The sequence below is a fragment of the Lycorma delicatula genome, chromosome 7 (genome assembly GCF_047948215.1).
Source record: "Lycorma delicatula isolate Av1 chromosome 7, ASM4794821v1, whole genome shotgun sequence".
Lineage (NCBI taxonomy): Eukaryota > Metazoa > Arthropoda > Insecta > Hemiptera > Fulgoridae > Lycorma > Lycorma delicatula.
Window position 1 is genome coordinate 5,425,191 of NC_134461.1, and position 19,598 is coordinate 5,444,788.

The 19,598-nt window shown below is 34.3% G+C and overlaps 1 protein-coding gene across 2 annotated transcripts in view; it reads right to left on the reverse strand.

Moving 5' to 3' along the window:
• The window catches only part of Ctl2 (Choline transporter-like 2), a 306,466-nt gene that overhangs the window by 229,130 nt on the left and 57,738 nt on the right, over window positions 1-19,598 (reverse strand). For both annotated transcript variants that reach the window (XM_075370072.1, XM_075370073.1), the window contains exon 2: window positions 9,761-10,087. In XM_075370072.1, coding sequence (XP_075226187.1) covers window positions 9,761-9,791 — 31 coding nt within the window. In that variant the 5' untranslated portion in view covers window positions 9,792-10,087. The remainder of the gene's footprint in view (window positions 1-9,760; window positions 10,088-19,598) is intronic.

A 19,598-nucleotide genomic window follows, 5' to 3' on the forward strand; every position in this document is an offset into this window, starting at 1 on the left:
AGTAACCGCATCACAACCTTCATTTTTAACCCTGAGAGTATTTACCGCAGATCGTCTCATCGACCGTCAGATACTGAATATCTATCGCAGTCATCAGCGACGCAACTGTCAGGATGCCATCGTTGTAAATGCCTCGGTAGAGATTTCCACCAACGATTTACGCTTAGCTTCAGCTAGGCTTCTTTAGACGTCGATCCTACTTCACAACCGTCACAGCTATTAACTACGGCCACGGAAGGAAGAATCCACGCCTCACTCTAACTTACAAAAAAAAAAACGGTCTGAACTTTATAATATAAACTTTCTATACTACACTAGACTGCTACAATGAAATTTTATTCATTTATTATAGAGTCTTAAATTTTTAAAACATCAAATGGCCTCAAGCTAGTACCGTACCGTGTAAATACAGCGGCAAATTTTGACCTACAAACGGTCAAAACCTTTTGATTTCTTGTGTTACAAGTAACACAAGCAGTAATAATATCTAATCTAATTTGACTTGTTACTTCAGTAATAACGATAAGCAAAATAACATCAATGTTTCGGACTTTTCGGAATTACACAGCCAAAAAGATCAAAAATTTCTTTTTAATGAATATATAATAACATGTACTTGAAAAATTAAGTAAGATTAAGTAAATGGCGGTAGAATAAAAAATCCGTGTTAAAGATTTTTGAATACGCTATTTATTATGAATTATAAATAATACGATTAAATACATAATTTCCGGTTACGTTAGGTTAGGTAACTAACGATTCCGCGTACTGAATTTCGTACGGTATCAACCTAATCTCGTCTAATTAACCTTAATAAAAGATTACCGGTGAAATCACGAGAACGAACCGATACTTCTGTTCGTTTTTTAAAATAATGACCCGAATGTTCTTTTAATAAAAAATCTGTCGACAAAATATTCTAATAATTACGACATACAAACAAACGAAGAGAGGTTATGTTCACAGCAGGTTGATTTTCTATTCCTACTTTTTACAAAAGAATAAACAACTCCGCGGTCCGATGAGACGAGGATGTGTACGACACGTGACTCAGCTTGGCCATTCCTGAGATTTATAGTTAATTGAACCCCGACTATCAAAGTACACAGATATTCACCATCTACTATTCAAATTCGAATAAAAACGTCTCGGCTTTGTTAGGATTTGAACCTCACAACTTTGACTTAATTTAAACAGCCGATTTACGACCACATTTTATCGCTAGGCAGATCCGGTGGGTTAATTGAAAAAATAACCGCAAAAACACCTGTATCGCTGTACTTTCCCTTTATATCGATGTTGTTGCACCGGAATACGACTACAACAAAAACAGAAATACTTTTGTTTCGTTCTACTTTTTGTTTGTATTATTTTTTAATTAAAAATAAGTCTGTCATTTCACGGTTTCATTAATCCTATGACGATTTTATTTGCGTACATCATTTCAGAAATAAATGAAACGGATTATAACGTATAATAACAACAAACTAAAGGAAAATTTCACTTTTTATAGCAATTTTCACCGTAAATAATCGCCTCTTGTGCGGGGAGTGAGACAATATATAAACATTAGTTTTCCTACGCTGAAAAAACGAAAGCAAAAGAAAAATTCAATTATAAATTCTGTAACTAGAAACGACTGCCGATATAGTACGAGTTTTCTGCACGCTCGTGTTTTTATTAAACGGGGTTTCCTTTTTTTAACGAGAATTTATAGAATTATTGAACGACTCCTAAAAACCGTTATTCAACTTAGTCGATAGTTTTAATATACTTTCGTTATAGTTTATATAATTTAAAATATAAAAATAGACGTTATTTCACTCAAAATTTTATTTTAAAACGCCGTTTTACGGCCGTTTTTTGTAAAATTTTATTAAAATAAATAATTTCCAATATATGAATACGGTGAAGAACAATAAAAATACGATAGGATGACCGGTCATGACCGTTATGTGTCACCGCTACAAGTAAAATCTAAACATCAAAATAAATTATGTCGTGTAATACCTCACTCGTTTAAAAAGTGAAGTACGTTCAACATTTTAATTCTTAGAATCAGTGATAATATACGCACCTATTTTTTACGAGCATCATTAAAGGTATTCTTTTGTGTTATCTTTTATACTACAATCTTTAAAGTAGGGTACTTAGAACGCTATATATATATATATACAAAACAGAAAAAAAAAATTATATATATACGTATATTTCTATTTTGTTGTTGAGTTTAATTTTCACATAATTAATAGTATTGACTTTTAAATCGAGCTTTAATAAACTGAATTTTATTACACAAAGTACAGAAATAGTCACCAAAATAACATATTGATAACAATGATCAACACAACGTCTCTCATCTACTTTGTAAGTAATTAGGCTTCTGTTCCAAATAATATGTGTGTGTGTGTGTGCGCGCGCGCGCAAACTAAGTAATTTGAGTAGTTTTATCTTTACAAGATATTAATATATTTTATTAAAGCAAAAATCTGTTTCAAGATGTTCAAATTGATCTATATTTAAAGTTTTCTACATTGAAATTTACTGAAGTCTGACAACTGATCGTCACGCTAAAATAATTTTTTTGATAGTTTTTCCTAATGCGAACGGTAGCTCATAAAAAATGTATTAAACATTATTGTTCGTCAAATAATTCCAAAAAAATCAAATCTCTTACGATTATTCTATAATACTATTTTTTTTAAATAAAATAACTATTCTACGTTTTTGCAAAAAAAAAGAAGAAAACGACAAAAAAAATTTGATTTATGATAATCAATTTCATACTCTTTATATGGCCTTTGGTTGAAATTAAATTTTCACCGTAATTAAATTTTTATGAGGCAGTGTTCGTAATTTTTTCCACAAGTAATGAGGATTAATTTTACGTATTTATAAATAAATATACTTACATTAACGACTGTAAACCGACAACGACTACAGTTATTTAAGAAAGATAAATTTTTAGTCTATGAAAAACGCCAAGTGTTACCGGGATTCGAATCCTGTGACATTCAACAGTTCCTGAACTAACTGCAACGTGCTTAATACCAACCTATCTTAATATCGATTAATTTTCGATCGCGATTTTTTATTTTTCGGTTTTAATATCGATTACCTTCTGAACGTTTTTACTTTCCCTGCTACGGCTGTCTTTGAGTTGCAGCGTCACAGTTAAATGAAATCGACCGAAAGATATTGCTATCGGGAGACTAACAAACGTAAATGCAATTTATTATTCCAAAAACATACGAAATAAAATGAATAATAATAATAAATATACGGCACACGATATAGTAATTAAAATAACGACAAGATTTTTTAAACGCAGTTAAATTATAAAAACCAGAATACAGTCGAATTTACTGTAAATGATCGCTACAACCGATATTGCATTACCAACAATATAACACCAGAAAAGTCTAAAGTTCATATAATTCAATTTTCTACAAATATTATTTTATTTTTAAAGTTTACAGTAAACTGCCCTACACTTTACGAATGAACGTAATTCTGTCACTTTCACTACCGCACCTAACTTCCTGAATTCACTCACTGTCCACGATGGAATACTGGTGACGTTCTCTTCTTTCTTTATTAATACACGCTTACTGATACCGCCGTCACCGCAAGCGCGTCGAAATCGGGCAAGCAAAACTAGTCTGTCATCGCTTGATATCACGACTACGCGAACACGGCCTCACAGAATTACTGACTGTAGTTACTTTTTTAGTTAGGCGCGGTACTTTAAAGCAGTACGTTATTACTTTTTTCGTAACGTTGTGGCGGGAACGCTCCATGTTCCTTGTTCACTCAAGGCCTACAGGCCGTTACGCGTGACTATTTCTCTAACAGCACGGCTCTGTTTACGGATGCGCGCCTAGCTGTGGAAAAGCTCGTGACTACGGGAAGCCCGCAGGTTTCCGTTCTCGGTCCCCTGCTGTGGAATCTGTATGTTCACGGATTTCTGAGACGACATTCTCAAAAGGGGTCACGGTCCAGGTTTTCGCCGATAACTGTCTCTTATTAGTTCGCGGTAATTCACGACCGCAGCAAGAGGAAAGAGCGCAAGCTGCCTTGTCAGAGAGCCGGATGGACAGTCAAAGTGTAAATATTTCTGTGCCCGAGACGTAGTACATGTTTTGAAGGTTGTACAGAAATTATCGTACAGTAGTAACCTCCACATTAAGAATAAAGGCTGCGTAATCGGCCGAGTAAGAGTTAACAAGTACCAAGGTGTAGTGTTTGATGAAAAGTTGCCGTTTGGCAACCGTATCAAACAAGTAGCGGCGGACGCGGACTCTGTGATGAACAAGCTTGGAGAATTCCTCGGAAGGACTACGGGCTGTCGAGCCGCCGAGGAGTTTTTGAAAGTACGACCGCTTACGCGGCCTCCTCTCGACGGTTATTTCTGCACGAGGAGCTCCTCGATGACACGGTTTTCTTAACCGGATGAAGTTTTTTTGTTAACTGTAGCATCCCATTCGCTTTTCCGCTCACCATGAACACTCTTTACAGACAACACAAACAGACAACACGGTGTATGACGTACACGTTAGTAATCGCCTGTAAAGCGCTCACGGAATCTGAAAAACCAGTACATGTCGAAATGTTGGTTTAATTATGGCAAAATATGGCTAATTATTAATTTTCGGAAGAAGTTATCAATAGTATACAACTCCGCAATGAAAATACTGGCGATGCACCCTAATAAATACGTAAAGCGATTTCTTTCCGGCCACGGTGCTTTTAGGGACAGACTACTGAAATTCACCCTGGTTGATTCTGGGATGTGTCCTCAGCGTGGACAATCGGATGACACGTACCGTGTTTTTTTACGAGTGCTGAAAGTACGAGTCAATGCGCACGAACGCCATCTGTCGGCCTGATCTTATCGGGTCGGCGTTGGATCTCCTTATAAACTGGAGGAACCAGGGCGAATGGGCAATAGAGAAAAGTTTTACGGTGTACTTGGACAAGGAGACGATTGCTGAGGGGATCTAGAGTCCTACTTGGATTTCTCTTGCTTGTAATCTGTTTCTGTTTTGTTTCAGCGTTACTATTCCGTGTAATATTTTTATATTTCGTGTTGCGTGTTGAACTCACTTTTACCTTCTACGGGGAGGTAGTTCAGTTTCTTTATTTAGTAGGTCCTTTCAGTCTTACTTAACACTCTGTAAGATGTGTTATGTTTTGAGTTCATTAAATAGCAGTACACCGATGGGAATGTCACTCGTGGCATTCGCGGAGGGTGTCTTCCCCTACGGTGGTCAGGGGATGTCAATCGAGGGGATCACATATAACCCTAATAATTTCGCTTTTTTTCTGACCAAACGTCATTTGATCAAAAGGTCAACCGGGAACTAAAATTGTCGACTGAAAAATGTATCCTTTTACAATGTTCATCGAATCAACTTCCTCTACTCGGTTAGCTAAACAAATTATTAACGGTAACTATTATTACCGTTAATAATAATATAACGATTATAATCGTTAATATCTTTTTGTATTTAAAACCAAAATATCGTCTGATTTTTGCATTCATAAAACTCAGTAATACTAATATTTGCAATTTTTAATTAAATTACGATAAATTTTTGCTTAATTTTATTTGATTACATTATAGCCATTTTAACGTTTTCTTATTATAACGGACAGCGCCGTTAAAGTTATGCACGCTTTTTTTCCCAACTAAATCTATATCTTCGTAAATTATTTTTTTTATATTTAAACTAAGTGTTTTGAATAAATGTTAACGTGAAATCGTCTGTAATAGAAAGGTACAATTTAAGAGTTAGTTATTCGCTGATTAATCGTTAACGTAGAAAAACTTTTTATAATAAGTAATAAATAAACTGGGTTTAACACAAGAAGGACGGGTTCGACAAACTGTACGCTATTCGAAGGTACTCGTAAATTGTATCGATCAAACAGAATCCGCTATATTTATTTCAAACACGAACAGTAGTATAAATATCGCAAATAAATTCAAACTTATAACCGACGGTTAAGTAATTTCACATGCAATTAAAAAACGCGCGAAAAATATAACGATTAAAAAAATTCCTTTCGACAGGCCGGAAGGCGGATGTACATTTCACCGGTGTTAAGTAGGAAATAAAAAATATTTCCTCCTTTAAATTAAGAAAAACTTCAAATTTACGACAACGGTTGCATACGAAAAAAAGTTTCACGTGTTCAGTATACGATATGCCAATCTTCTTACAAATCCAGCAAAGTTTTGGTCATCCCTTGCCGTAAGGGTTGGTAATATCAAAAATTGTTTCAGAAAAACGTTTTAGGTAATGTTTAAAGGACCAACGACAACTTTAAACCGATTCGATACTGTGCCTGTTGAGCAAATTATGATGTTTTTGGTTTTTAAATCCAAATTTTTTTAACCCCTGGGGCCATGGTTGGCGATATCAAAAAACTTTAGTTACATAATTTTAGGCCCTTATCCAAAAAAACAGTAGGAACTTCAAACAAATACCATAGTTTATTTAAGAAAGTTATGGCGATTTTTTTTTTCTTTTAAGAAGAAAGCCCCCCATTTCCATTCCCATGGTCCGATTTCGGCCGTTAACGAACTCGACCGAGATTTACTGACGAGTTATTTTTAAGGAACAATTTGAAAGTGATTGGCGCAAAATTACGGCAATTATCGTCTCCACAAGAAAGTGAAATATTTTTTTTTACATATGTAAATGTATATATAAACTTTTGAGCTGACGGTGGTTTTGGAGTCTGGGGGGTGTGAAACGCGAAGATATGTCAAAATTTTCCGGAAGTCGTATCACGGTACCCGTTACAATAGGTAGCTTTCTTATGAAACACACCAAAAAAAACTGGAATCGATGTTGTCTTACAGTTTAACTTTTAACTACTAATAAAACTGAAAATTATTATTATCAATTTTACGTTCTTACTTATTTTTGTATAAAAAAAAACCGGGAGGAAATTAAGCGACCGTCAGGCTATCGAGATCTTTTGTTATTAAAATAAAATTATATAGAACATTAAACCTAAGTGTGTAGGTACAAAAAAAGAATTGCGTTTAAAAAATCATTCTACTCTTTGAGTAAAATTTTGAGCTATAGAAGCTCAAAGCACGATGACTGTACCTCCCTACCCCTTTGAGCGATTATAACTAAGCGATTAAACGGCATTATTGATCCGTATTGAAAAGTTATCGTACAAAATTTCATAAAAATCGGTTAATCTAGGGTGTAGATATCAAACAAAAAAATAAAGAAAAAACTGGCTAATCGTCCTTCACGCGAGTTAAAAAGTTGCCCAAAGACATACTAAAGTGAAATAATTATTTAATCAAACTTTTCTTCATTTTCAACCGTTAAACGACAGAAAAGAAAAACGTGTTTGTTAAGGTCCGTATACTCCTTCACGTCTAACTGATCGTGACAAAAATGAAACAGATTCAATATCCCGTAAATACAAAAATCACCGAGCCAAATTTTATTCGAATCGGTTCATCTAGTCTGGAGTTATCTAGCAAAGAACAAACCGGTATGTGCATCCTCAACATACATAGTTTCAAAATTTTCAACGCTAAAATCAAGTGTTTTTTTCGTTAGATAGGGATCGTGAAACATGAAGATCTGCAGAACCCCGATGTGCAAAACTCGATTCGATTTTCCGGCTGTAAAAGTGTAGCGTATAACTATCAAAATGGAAACTATCGCGTAAAACTATTCTGTCGGGAAAATAAAAAAGGAAAAAGATTCTACAATGATATTTTTAAAAATAGTTATAAAGTCGGAAGAAATTCAACGTTGTACAAGGTTTTCTCAATTTTTATGCGAGCGGTAATTTTAAACGAAAGTATTCTGGGATATTTCCGTTAAAAAAATGAAATCAACACTTTGTAAAGATTAAATAAACATTTTATCCGTCCTGGTATCCCTTTTATCAACAAAAATATTTCAAATCGATAGAAGTTATAACGGCAAGAAAAATAAAAATAATTTTTTTTAAATCAAACGTTTTTAATCACCGATCTGGCGACTTATATCGCGGAGAATTAGCGTTAATATATTTCACCCGTAGATCCGACGTTCAAATCCCGATCGACTTTTTTATCCCGATCGACAGTTTTATTAAACGCTATAACTTTTTATACATTATTACTTCAAGTACGGTAATAGAACGATATCCGGCCGTAAAAATATCGTATAAGCTGATTACAACAGTAAAAATTTGATGCAGACACCACAAAACTTCCTTGTACGCCTATTACAATGCATATAGTTTTTATATATTTATTACTTTTTTTTTTGTTGTTATTATTGAATTATTTATTGTAAAGATTTTTTTTTACAATCATAGGTTAATAAGTATTAATAAATCAACATATTTCAATTTTAAAAAAAAGTTAAAAAAAAAACGAAATCAAGTCTGATTCTCGCCGATGTGCCTTCCCCTTACAAAATATAAATATTACATTAACTAAAATTCTATTTGGGTATAACTCTGGAACCCATGAAAGTACCGCTTATGATATATCGTTGAAAAGCTGTCAATGAGGGTTTATTACTGCAGTTAAGAAAAAGTTCAAAATCTAAATTTTTTATATCGAATATTTTTGGACGCTTTTGGTTCAGTCGTTTGCAATCAAAAGGGGAGGTGCACAACTAGACGTTACAAAGGTCCTAAATCCAAGATTTCAACATTTTACGGCCAATCGTTTTAGTTATGGGAGATAAATATGTACGTACAAACGTCACGCCGAAACTAGTCAAAATGGATTCGGGGATTATCAAAAAGGATATTTTCGTTGAAATCTGAAAACCGAAATTTTTCACGATCGCAATACTTCGTTGCACGAAGTACAAGAAAGTAAAAACGGGCGTTAAAATAATTCCTCACGAAATAATTTAAAAAGAAATCATACGCGTATATTATTACGAGTGAAATACTCGTAGTCCCAACCCCTTCGACACATAATAGTCCCTTAATGTCTTTCGACTCGATTTTTTGAAATATTTAAAACGAATCGATTCCTTTGCTCCTAATAAAAAAATAACTACAACGGATTTCACGATCGCAGATTAACGACGGTGTCTGAGGTACTAAGCCGAATAAAATCATACGTGTGTATACCCGTATAGAATTTTGTAACCCAAATTTTAGACGATAGAACTCAGGACATCTCAAAACAACAAGAAACAACAAAATTTGTAAGATCGTACTTCTTTTCTCCTATATGTACTCGTACGATAACAAAACTCGTTATAAAATTACGATGTCACTGGAAATAACGATTTGAAACGTAATACGATTATCGGTCATAAGAATAATTTTGTTAAATTTACGGTTAATAATTTAAAAAAAAAAATTATTTGCATCTAGACAAGAAGCACGCTTTAAAAGAGGAGTCGTTCGTCAACCTCCACGGCGGAATAGTAAAATCTCAAATTTCCATCCAGAAGGTCCTGGGTTCGAGTCCCGACCAGCTCGGCTTATTTTTTTTCAAATAACAAAAAATTCAATTATTATTATAGAAAATTACACAAAGTAGTTATAACTGAGCGTAAGCGCTTCCTCAGTTAGATTTCCCGAGATAAGTAAATAAATAACGGGAGTTAAGAAACGGTTTAGCGTATTTGTTTTATATGCGAGCAAGGGCTACTCCATATCGGGTTATATAAGCCGGCAAATAAAGGATATGATAATATTAATCGCTAATAGCGTACTAGAACTATACTTATTTTTTAAAAAATGAACGTTCTTAAAAACATACCGTAATCGTGACGTTGATTTCTCGGTGCCATACTATCACATAAAAGATTTGCGCGACGACCTAGCCAAGTATATTAACTATTTACTCGGCTAGCTAAGAGTTCTTAACTCAAATAACAATAAATTTCGAACGACTACAGGTAAAACTCTTGTTACGCACTGTCGCATTTGTCAAGATATCATCTGGCGAAAAACCACATCGTGTTATCTTTTTATCTTTTCATTCGTTGTAGTTCTGTTCTCCCTTCCACCGACGTATATTCACATAACGAGCTACTTGACACCGGTGAATAAGATAATTCTTCTTATCTATTTCCCCTTCTTTCACCTGAAACCAAAAATGAATAGTCAATGTTAAACGTTTAACAACTTAAATTAATACACCAAGCAAGCGCACGCATGTCAAAAATAAAAACTCAGTTGTAACATCGATCGAATAATATCACCCGTAATCGATCAAAAAATAATAATACGCTCATCAGACGCTAGTTTAGGTTTTGTAAAAGCGGTTTCGATAAGTTCGCGTCCCGGAATACGTTTCTCCTGTAACCGTTTTTAATATTTACCCGAAGAGAAATGTTTGAATCTTATTGCTACACGTATTTACTAGTATTTTATATTTCTACTCGAATTATATTACAAGTCGTTTCAAAATTTTACTCTTTAATATTTTAACTTCGATATTTATTCTTTTAGAATGTAACCTTTTCTCCGGTGAAAAAGTTGAGAATTATTATTTATTCCTACGGTCTTCCTTATGATTGTAGTACCGTACCGTTTTGTTAAAACGAACAGTAAAATCGGTAAAATAAAACATTTTACGAAACCTAATCCTGTTTCCGTATAAGATAGAACCTCCACGGTATGCGGTTTTTGTGATCGACGGTCCTCTGGAAGAGGATAATACCTCCGTGCGTGGATGATTTAACGATTACACGCTCAGAACTTTTTAATACCCTCATTATAACGCGGTTTATCTCCAACTCTGCGAAACAAGCACTCGTCTCGGCTTTGATCTCGTCGTTTGACGTGAGTCTTCGTTCAGCGAGCCGTTTCTTCGAGTTTGAAAAGAAGAAGTAACCGCTGGGAGCCACACGCATGAAGAAGCACGTCGAAGAGTAGGTCGTAGAGTTTTGCAACGACAACCCGCAGACGTGTGTGCAGGCGAATTACTGTGGAAAAGACCGCTTTCTTTTTGGCGGGTTAGCGTGAATAGCACCTTTCGATAGGCCCATTACTAAAGCGTAATAGGTTTCTGGCCAAACAGCGTGAATCCACGTTTCATGTATAGTTATAAAGTCTGGCGAGAGCCGCATTGTCGGACCGTGTGGGAGTTCCTTGATGCGGCTGCTTTGTTCAGCCGCATCGAAAGATTACTTAAGGGAAAGACTCCTACCTCACTGCTAGAGATATACGGCTGATCACCGGTCCCCGAGGAACGAAGGTGGTGGTGTAGCAAACAGACACGCTACGAGGCGGGATCTTTTCTCCCTTTGGGGGGAATCGAGATGATCACCGGTCCCGTTAAAGCCCAACGGGACAATGAACGGGAGGGATGTGGCGACCGGAACGTCACTAGGCGGGTGTCTTCCCCTACGGGGTTGGGATGATCAACAGCCAATTAAGGCTTCAAGCGCTTTAATATGGTGAACAGGTACTTGTTGGCATTCAGCGACCTAGACGTGGCAGCGAATTTCCGTCTAGACGAAGTAAATTTTAATTTACGGATGTCATATATATTTTTAGTAGTTGACGGGGTGCGCCTACCCGTTTTAGTAAACATATGACATGCGAACGGTTGGGACACGTAAGCCGACGGTGTATGGCACCGCGCTTAGTCCGCTCACGCTGTTAGGTAAGCTCTAGAAGCTATTTTAGGATACCGGTCGCTAAACTGTTCGAGGCTGAGGTGCCGTTTGCGGCACAGACATTTGGTCTTATGCTTTAGGGCGACCGAATGGGGTGGTGGTGGCGGTAGAAATGCCAAGCAAATCGATAGCGTTATAAAACATTGAAGATACTCAGAGGAATCGCGTTTAAATCGGTCTAAACATCCTCGATAAGTGTTCAGGCAAATGAGTTTACGATCGACCGGAATCGTTTAAAAAACGCGGTACCTATCGAGCGGAAAGACTTTTCATACTCAAAATATCGTGTAAAATGTAGCGGACAGGATCTATCGAAATGTCCGCGATGTCAGCAAGCTCTCGTACCTTAATTCAGTGAGTATTTAACACGGTATTGTGGATTTTTGTGATGATTTCTTTGGTCGCAGACTTTTTGGGCGTCGCGAGTTTCATCTTGTACGACCGCGTTTAAATGTAGCAGTTTACTTTTTTACCGTCGAAAACGAACAAAAAGAATCTCCTCAAGTATAATCTAACTTTTTTTGTACGATCGTTGGGAAAAATCTTTTAAAATAATGTAGTTTTATAACAGCTCGAACTTCATATCTTGCTTGCTTTACGCGATCGCCACAAACACAAATAAAAGCACGATCTGAAACTTCACAGCACGCACAAAGGGTCGTACTTCATAAATATCACAGTCATGCGCTCACACTTGTGCCATCACTTCGTCGAGACGAGAATTTTACCGACGACTTTAATGTATATTAATTTTTGTTATTGCTTTACTGTTTCTATTAGTTTTTCTTGGCGTAATTAAGCGTAGATGGGGGATTTTTTTTTTGTTCGATGATTTATTGTGAATCTAAATTTCAGTTTTGGAAATGACGACAGTTTGATTTGAGATGGAGCAGCGAGAAAAATGAAACGCAGAAGCGTACTAAGAAACAAAAAAAAAACACCAATGAAACGTGAAAAGTTAATCTTTATTTCAATTGCAATGACAGCCGAGATTTTTTCCATCCACAAGAATGAGACACGTATAGATAAACTAACCTCTAAAACGAGAATCTCAAGCAAGCCAGTCCAAAAATATCAATAAGTTAAAGCAATAAATTTAATAAAATCTCAATTTTGGAATAGCATGAAGAAAGTCTGACGCGGACAACTCATGTCTTCCTTGTACGCCTATTAAATTACATTTACACATTTTTAAAAGTACATAACATTTTATTTCATTAAAGACTTCTGATATTGTTTAATTTTTTTCTTCTTTTTTACTCAGTTGTTATTTATCATAATATTTTTTTTACAATAGCAGGTTAATAAATTATTCATAAATAAATATATTTAAATTAAAAAAAAAAAATTAAAAAGGAGATGAGGTCTGATTCGAACCGATGTGCCTCCCCTAAAATTCAAATATTTCATTAATTAAAATTTTATTTGACTAAACACTGGAACCGATGAAAATAAGCACCACTTATGATATATCGTTGAAAATCTCTCGATGAGGGTTTATTACTGCAGTTAAGAAAGACATCAAAATTCAAATTTTTTGGATTCTGACCTTTTTTGTGACACTTTTGGTTCAGTCGATCGCAATCAAAAGAGGAGGTGCACAACTATATATTACAACGGTCCTAAATCCAAAATTTCAACATCCTATGGCTAATCGTTTTTGAGTTATACAAGATACATACGTATATACAGAGTCACGCCAAAAATAGTTAAAATATTTTCTGGGAAGGTCATTCCTTTACTTCGGACAAGGAAGTAAAAAGACAAAATTACAAAAAAAAAAAACATAAAAGGAAAGTTTTTGTCGTTTTTCATTTTTAACATTTGTAAAACGGTAAAATAGAAAGTTGAGCTTTATCGCGATCAGTGTACTTATTAGGTTAAAAAAATTCCAAAGTTTTAATTCGATCAGATTTAGGAATGGAGACATTCAACATTATGTCTAAACAGTTTTTGCGTCGTATCTCGAAAGCTGGCGATTAAAAAAGTTGAGATACCGCAAAAATATTGAACTATATATGTATATCTTACCTTCGGCCTAATTTTTACCCAGTCGGACAGCACGGAACTCGCATTTTTTTTCAATAAACTGTATTTTTTTAGCCTTTTTGAATAATATTGCTCCAAATCGGATCGACTTATTGAAGTAAATAATTATGCCGTAAATAAATTGTTAAGCGCAAAAGAAAGAAGGCCGAACAATACTCTTACTTAAAATATCAATTTCAATATCGAAAGTTCAACCGCGTTTAAAATTAATGAAGACGACATGAAAACCTTTATAAAAAGGGGGATTCCACCGGAACGGTACTTAAGAATATTAAAAATGTTTGAATCTTTTGTCATTTCTGATAATTTTTTTTTTTTTTTTACTTTAAACCTGTTTTTCAATTTGCAGCTCTTATTAAAAATACTTACGAGGTAGCTGTTAAGCGAGCGAATCGAATGGACCCATACGTTTTTTAGCTATTACGAGCATATTCTAAATATTTTGACGATAAAGACGTCTCATTTGATCAAGAGGCATCGACCCGATTCCCGAAATTGTTTAGTAAAAATTTTGATTATTTTTTTTCTCAACTATACATTTAATACTTCATAATTTTTAAGGTAAAAGCGTAGTTTAATCGAGGGGTCAAATCGTACCCAAAAGTTTTACTAAACATTTAGCTTTTATTGTCAGCTGTATTGTAAATATCGCATAATTAAGTAATTAATATTTAATAACCCCGCTGCCTATTTACTATAAAAAAGTTTCAAGGGTAAAGAGAATTACAAAGCTTCAACTCGTCAAGAACGATACAACAGGGAATATAGTAAGAACTTATCGGACATAATACGTACAAATTACGCATCCATTCGTGTGAGAGTATGCGGTAAATTATTAATCAAAATCATCTTCTATAAATAGCGTATTACCGTAATTTAATTTAAATAAACAGTATACTTAGTCTAAAAATAAAATACTGGACACGATAAAACTTTATCAAGTTTTATAAAATATGCAAAGAGTTACTATTTTCGTTTTACAATAGTCTTTCATATATCGATTAAACGTTTCGTCTAATAAAGTCTATATAATAAGCAGTATCAGTTAAATCGATCAAAAACTTCGTTAGACTATCTATAACAAAAAATGTTAAATAAATTTACGTATCGTAAGGCAATTATTAAAATAAGATTAAGAATTAGTTATCGTTGTTATCAGTTCCGAACCGGTACATCTGTATTTTATAAATAGTTCGTTCAGTATCAAACTCGACCGATATAAATCGCGTATTATGAAACTACGTACAAAAAAAATTAAAAGTTTTGTTTTTCCTAATAGTATTGTAATAATTAACGATATTTGACGATGAGAATTTATTTAATAAAATTCCAGCGTGATTATACGCGCATCAAATTATTTTTTTAACGTGACGTATTCTCATTTCATACAAAAACTTAACCCGTTATCCCTTTGTCGATTAACTGTTAAGTTTAGATGTATTACGTATACGGGAACGATGAAAGATTTCCATTTCAAAAAAAAAAAAATTCCACTTCACCCAAAAGACTTTTTAAATAATAACGGGAACATTCACATGTTAAAGAAAAATAGGTGTTTTTAAATACTCGTCTAGATGTATTTCATATAGAAAAATTAATCGGAAAGGAAGTACCACTTCATAACTTTTATAAGGAGTACTCTTCATAAAATTTAAACAAGGTTCCCTATCTGCTTAGAAAAACAATTTTTTTAGACTTACACGCTTTGAATGATTTTTTAAAAGATTTTTAGCAAAATTGAGACGCTATAATAAAACAGTACTGGAACTACTTATAATAACAACACGACGACAAAAATATTAACCGAGAAATAATCTACGATTTCCACGGGATAGATACCTCCAACATAACAAATCTAGAATCGGTTTTAAAAACCGAAAGGAAAAATTTTGAGAACGATCCGTGTGGCTCGCTCAAGAAATAAAGAAATTACAAAATTAAATAAAGAAATAAGAAAAAAAAAAGATAAAACGTTCGAATATTTAGAAATCACAATGCGAAAAAAAGATTAAATTTTGCGGAACATATGATTTGAACGGATTCAGATTCAGATTGAATAAAAAAACTCTTAGAAAAATTTTGGAAATATAAAACTCCGCCCCCATACGAAAAACAAGTAAAGGAAGACCTAAATAAACCAAATATAAAAATAAAAAATTGTCGAGATTGAAAATAATTTAGAGAAAACATCTGCAGAATAGAAGTGCTGGATAGAACAAAAAGCATACTGAAAGAACGAAAGTATTCTGAAGGAGAAAAAGGGAAAATCCGAACAGAAGGTCCTAAATCGGGCCAAAGCTGAGGTATATACAGCCAAATATATGTACCAAATTTCAACTTTTTTTTGTCTAGGCGTTTTCAAGACACGACGTGATAAGTGCTTAAAAATACCATCCCTAAATAAGATCGGCTTAAAACTTGATTTTTAATTTTTTTTTTTTTTGTCTTCAGTCATTTGACTGGTTTGATGCAGCTCTCCAAGATTCCCTATCTAGTGCTAGTCGTTTCATTTTAGTATACCCTCTACATCCTACATCCCTAACAATTTGTTTTACATATTGCAAACGTGGCCTGCCTACACAATTTTTTCCTTCTACCTGTCCTTCCAATATTAAAGCGACTATTCCAGGATGCCTTAGTATGTGGCCTATAAGTCTGTCTCTCCTTTTAACTATATTTTTAAATAGTTCGATAAATATTTTCATTTTACTAAACGTCAAATTTCTACGATTTCTATACAAAAATTAAGAAGTTCAAAACGACGAAAACTACCCCTCTTCTTTTTTATTTTTGTCCAAAATTTAATACCATCAACGTCCACGAATAAAATGTTTTTCGAAAAATTTACGTCGACCTAACCCGGAAATATTAATTAAAATATACACGAACGTACGTATATACGTATTCCGGAAATATGTAGTTTTTTTTTGGTTTTTGGACTAAGAGGGTCTTGGAATTTGAAACGTCCAAATTTTAGGAACTTTACAAAATTCTTAATGCCCGTAATTTTGGCAGATCGTTATACTTTCAATTTATAGATATACCGGTAAAGTAAAAATTAAAACGAAAAAATTTAATCGACAAAACACAAACGATTTATCTTAATTTTTAATTCTTTATCATTATCATCTTTGTAGTACGTAACTTCGGTTCGTTAAATAACTGTGAGTGTAAAAATTATCTCGGTATCGGGTTAAATCGTAAAAAAATAACAGGATAGAATAAATAACCAAATAATTTTGCGTTAATTAAGGACCGCACATTATTCCGAAATCACGGTCGTGTACGGTAGCATAGAAAATAGAAATCGTGTATTTCGATCGACTTTAATTAATCCGGGGACAGAATTCGAATAATTTACCCGATGAATTCGATCTCTCACGTTAAAATTTACCGGATTTTCGTTTCCGATCGAACATTCTTCGACATAAATCATAAGGAGCGAAAAAATTAAATAAATAACTGAAAAAAAAAGATTATAGTAAGCTAGAGGGACAACTCCAGTTCAGTTGAAGTCTGTAAACGATGGAATAATTCGGCAGCTTAATGATTAACCGGACGGTAGATGTGAAGAAATTACACCGTATTATTAACTAGTATCCGTGGCGGAGAGTCTCGGCCGTTCATCAAGAGGTCCCGGGTTCGAATCCCGGTCAGACGTGGAATTTTTCATACGTTATAAAAATTTCATTTCCCACGCTTATGTGGTGAAATCATACCAAGCAAAAAAAAAAAAAAATTAATAATGAGTTCGACGGTGAATATACGTTTAGTAGAACGTAACCGAAGCGGCTGTTCAATGAAGTGGAAAATAATGAAGTCCCGACCGCTTCACAATATTTAAGATACTTAAATAGAGCAGAAACCTTCCCAAAACCGAACGGGAAAGCCTTTAATTTTCTCCCCCGGCATGCTGGACAAAATTTGACGCTAGAGCGTTACATTTTTTCTGTAATACTTATTCAAAGAGAAGAATGGCACACTTCTTTTACGATTGATGCACGAGAAAGAGTAAACTAATTTCAACAGTCGGGATAATTCAATAATCCTTCTACAAGTTGAAAAGAGTTTTCAAAATACAAAAATTTGTATCCGAATATATCGTTTGACGCTCATAAATATCAATCGCGTAAACCGATAATTAAAAAATTAAAAATGTTAACTTATCCTGGTCGTATGTTTATTTACGTCCTATCTTTGCTAAAACGTATAGATACTGTATTTACATTTAAAATATAACCTGTACCGAACCAGAAGAGGTACTACAGTAAAAAGAAGCGAGGAAGATTTTTTAAACCGAAAACAAAGTGGTCTTTCGGAAGACCAAACTTTGACGGTCGGCGCAAATCTGTCAACATATAAATATAATATAATACGGCGGCAAACAAACAAAATACGAAAGAACATGTATCCAGCTTATTATAAAATTAAAGCGGTAAAATAGTTACGCTATCCGAGTGACGTCAATGCTACAGAACATTCGCAGAAATAAAAGTGCAATCTCTAATGGATCACACTATTACGCGATTGTGTAAAGCGCAACAAGTCCTAAAATCTATAACGCTTAAAAAACGACGGATCTAGTTATTAAATGGGGTTGTGACGGGGCAGAACAAAATAGATACAAGCAGAGATTTTCTAGTGGTAATTGTTCTGATAAAACTTTATTTAGTATATCGGTGGTGTCTATTCAGTTACACTCAGAGAACGAACGAAAAAATTAAAGATATTGTTTGGCAAAACCCTTCCCCATCTTCTACAAGATATTACCGTCCCATCAAGTTTATTTTTGCCAGAGAAAAAGTGAATGTTATAAAGACAGAAGCCGAGAAGATCAAGGAGCAAGTTATCTACTAAAATACATTGTTATCTACTAAAATTGTGGTATGTGGGATAATTGCTATAAATGGCTATAAATATTCTGCACGATCGATGGCAAAATTTTAACGCTATAGCCGCATATACATCAACACAGACTTGTTACTTGTGTGGTGACAAGCCTAGTGTGATGAATGATGAAAGGATAATCTTGCAAAAAAATTGTAAAAACTGATCTTGGGCCTGCCACCTCTGCGTTCTTGGATTAGAATTTTTGAACGCATATTACACCTTTCGTTTCGTCTTGAAATAAAATCACGGCAAGTTAGGGGAGCTGAAAATAAAAACAGAGCGGCTGAAAAGAAAAAAACAAGTCCAAGAGAAGTTGAAGAACGAGTTAGGTTTGTTAGTAGACGTGCCTAAACAACAAATCGGAAATACCAATGACGGTAATACAGCTCGTAAGTTTTTTCGCATTGCTGAAAAGTCAGTTAAAGTAACAGGCGTCAACGTTAGCCTTATTAAGCGCTTCCGCGTCATATTAGAGTGCATAAATAGCGGATTCTTTATTAACAGTGAAAAATTTTACGAATACGTAAAAGAAACCGGAGAATTATATATAAGACTACTCACGGTACGCAATTCCCGTAAGAGTACGTAAAATTCTCTTTCGCGACAAAGAATCGTGTATTCTTCAATAGACCGACTTTCGGAAGAGACCAGAAATAAGGACAATAGGAAATTTACAGAACTATTCGCAAGGAAATCACCAAGGATCGATAAAATAAAGATTTAATTAATAAATTACTTATTAACTTCAGACCCGTTTATAGCAAGCTTACTTGGTCCCCCAAAAACCAAACGTGGCAAAATCAGTAAGGAAGTATGTGAGCTCGTGGAGGTGAAAGCTCCAGCTCCAATCGACCAAGAAGAAATCCTTTCTGGTTCTTTCGATTCAAAAGAATCTGAAAGCGATCTGGAAAGATTGATATTGATTCCGAATAAACGTCTATTTAATATTATATTATATTTCTTAGTTCTTTCTTTCTACTTATTTTGTAATTATACATGAATTCTTACCGTTTTTTACGGTTTACTTTATTT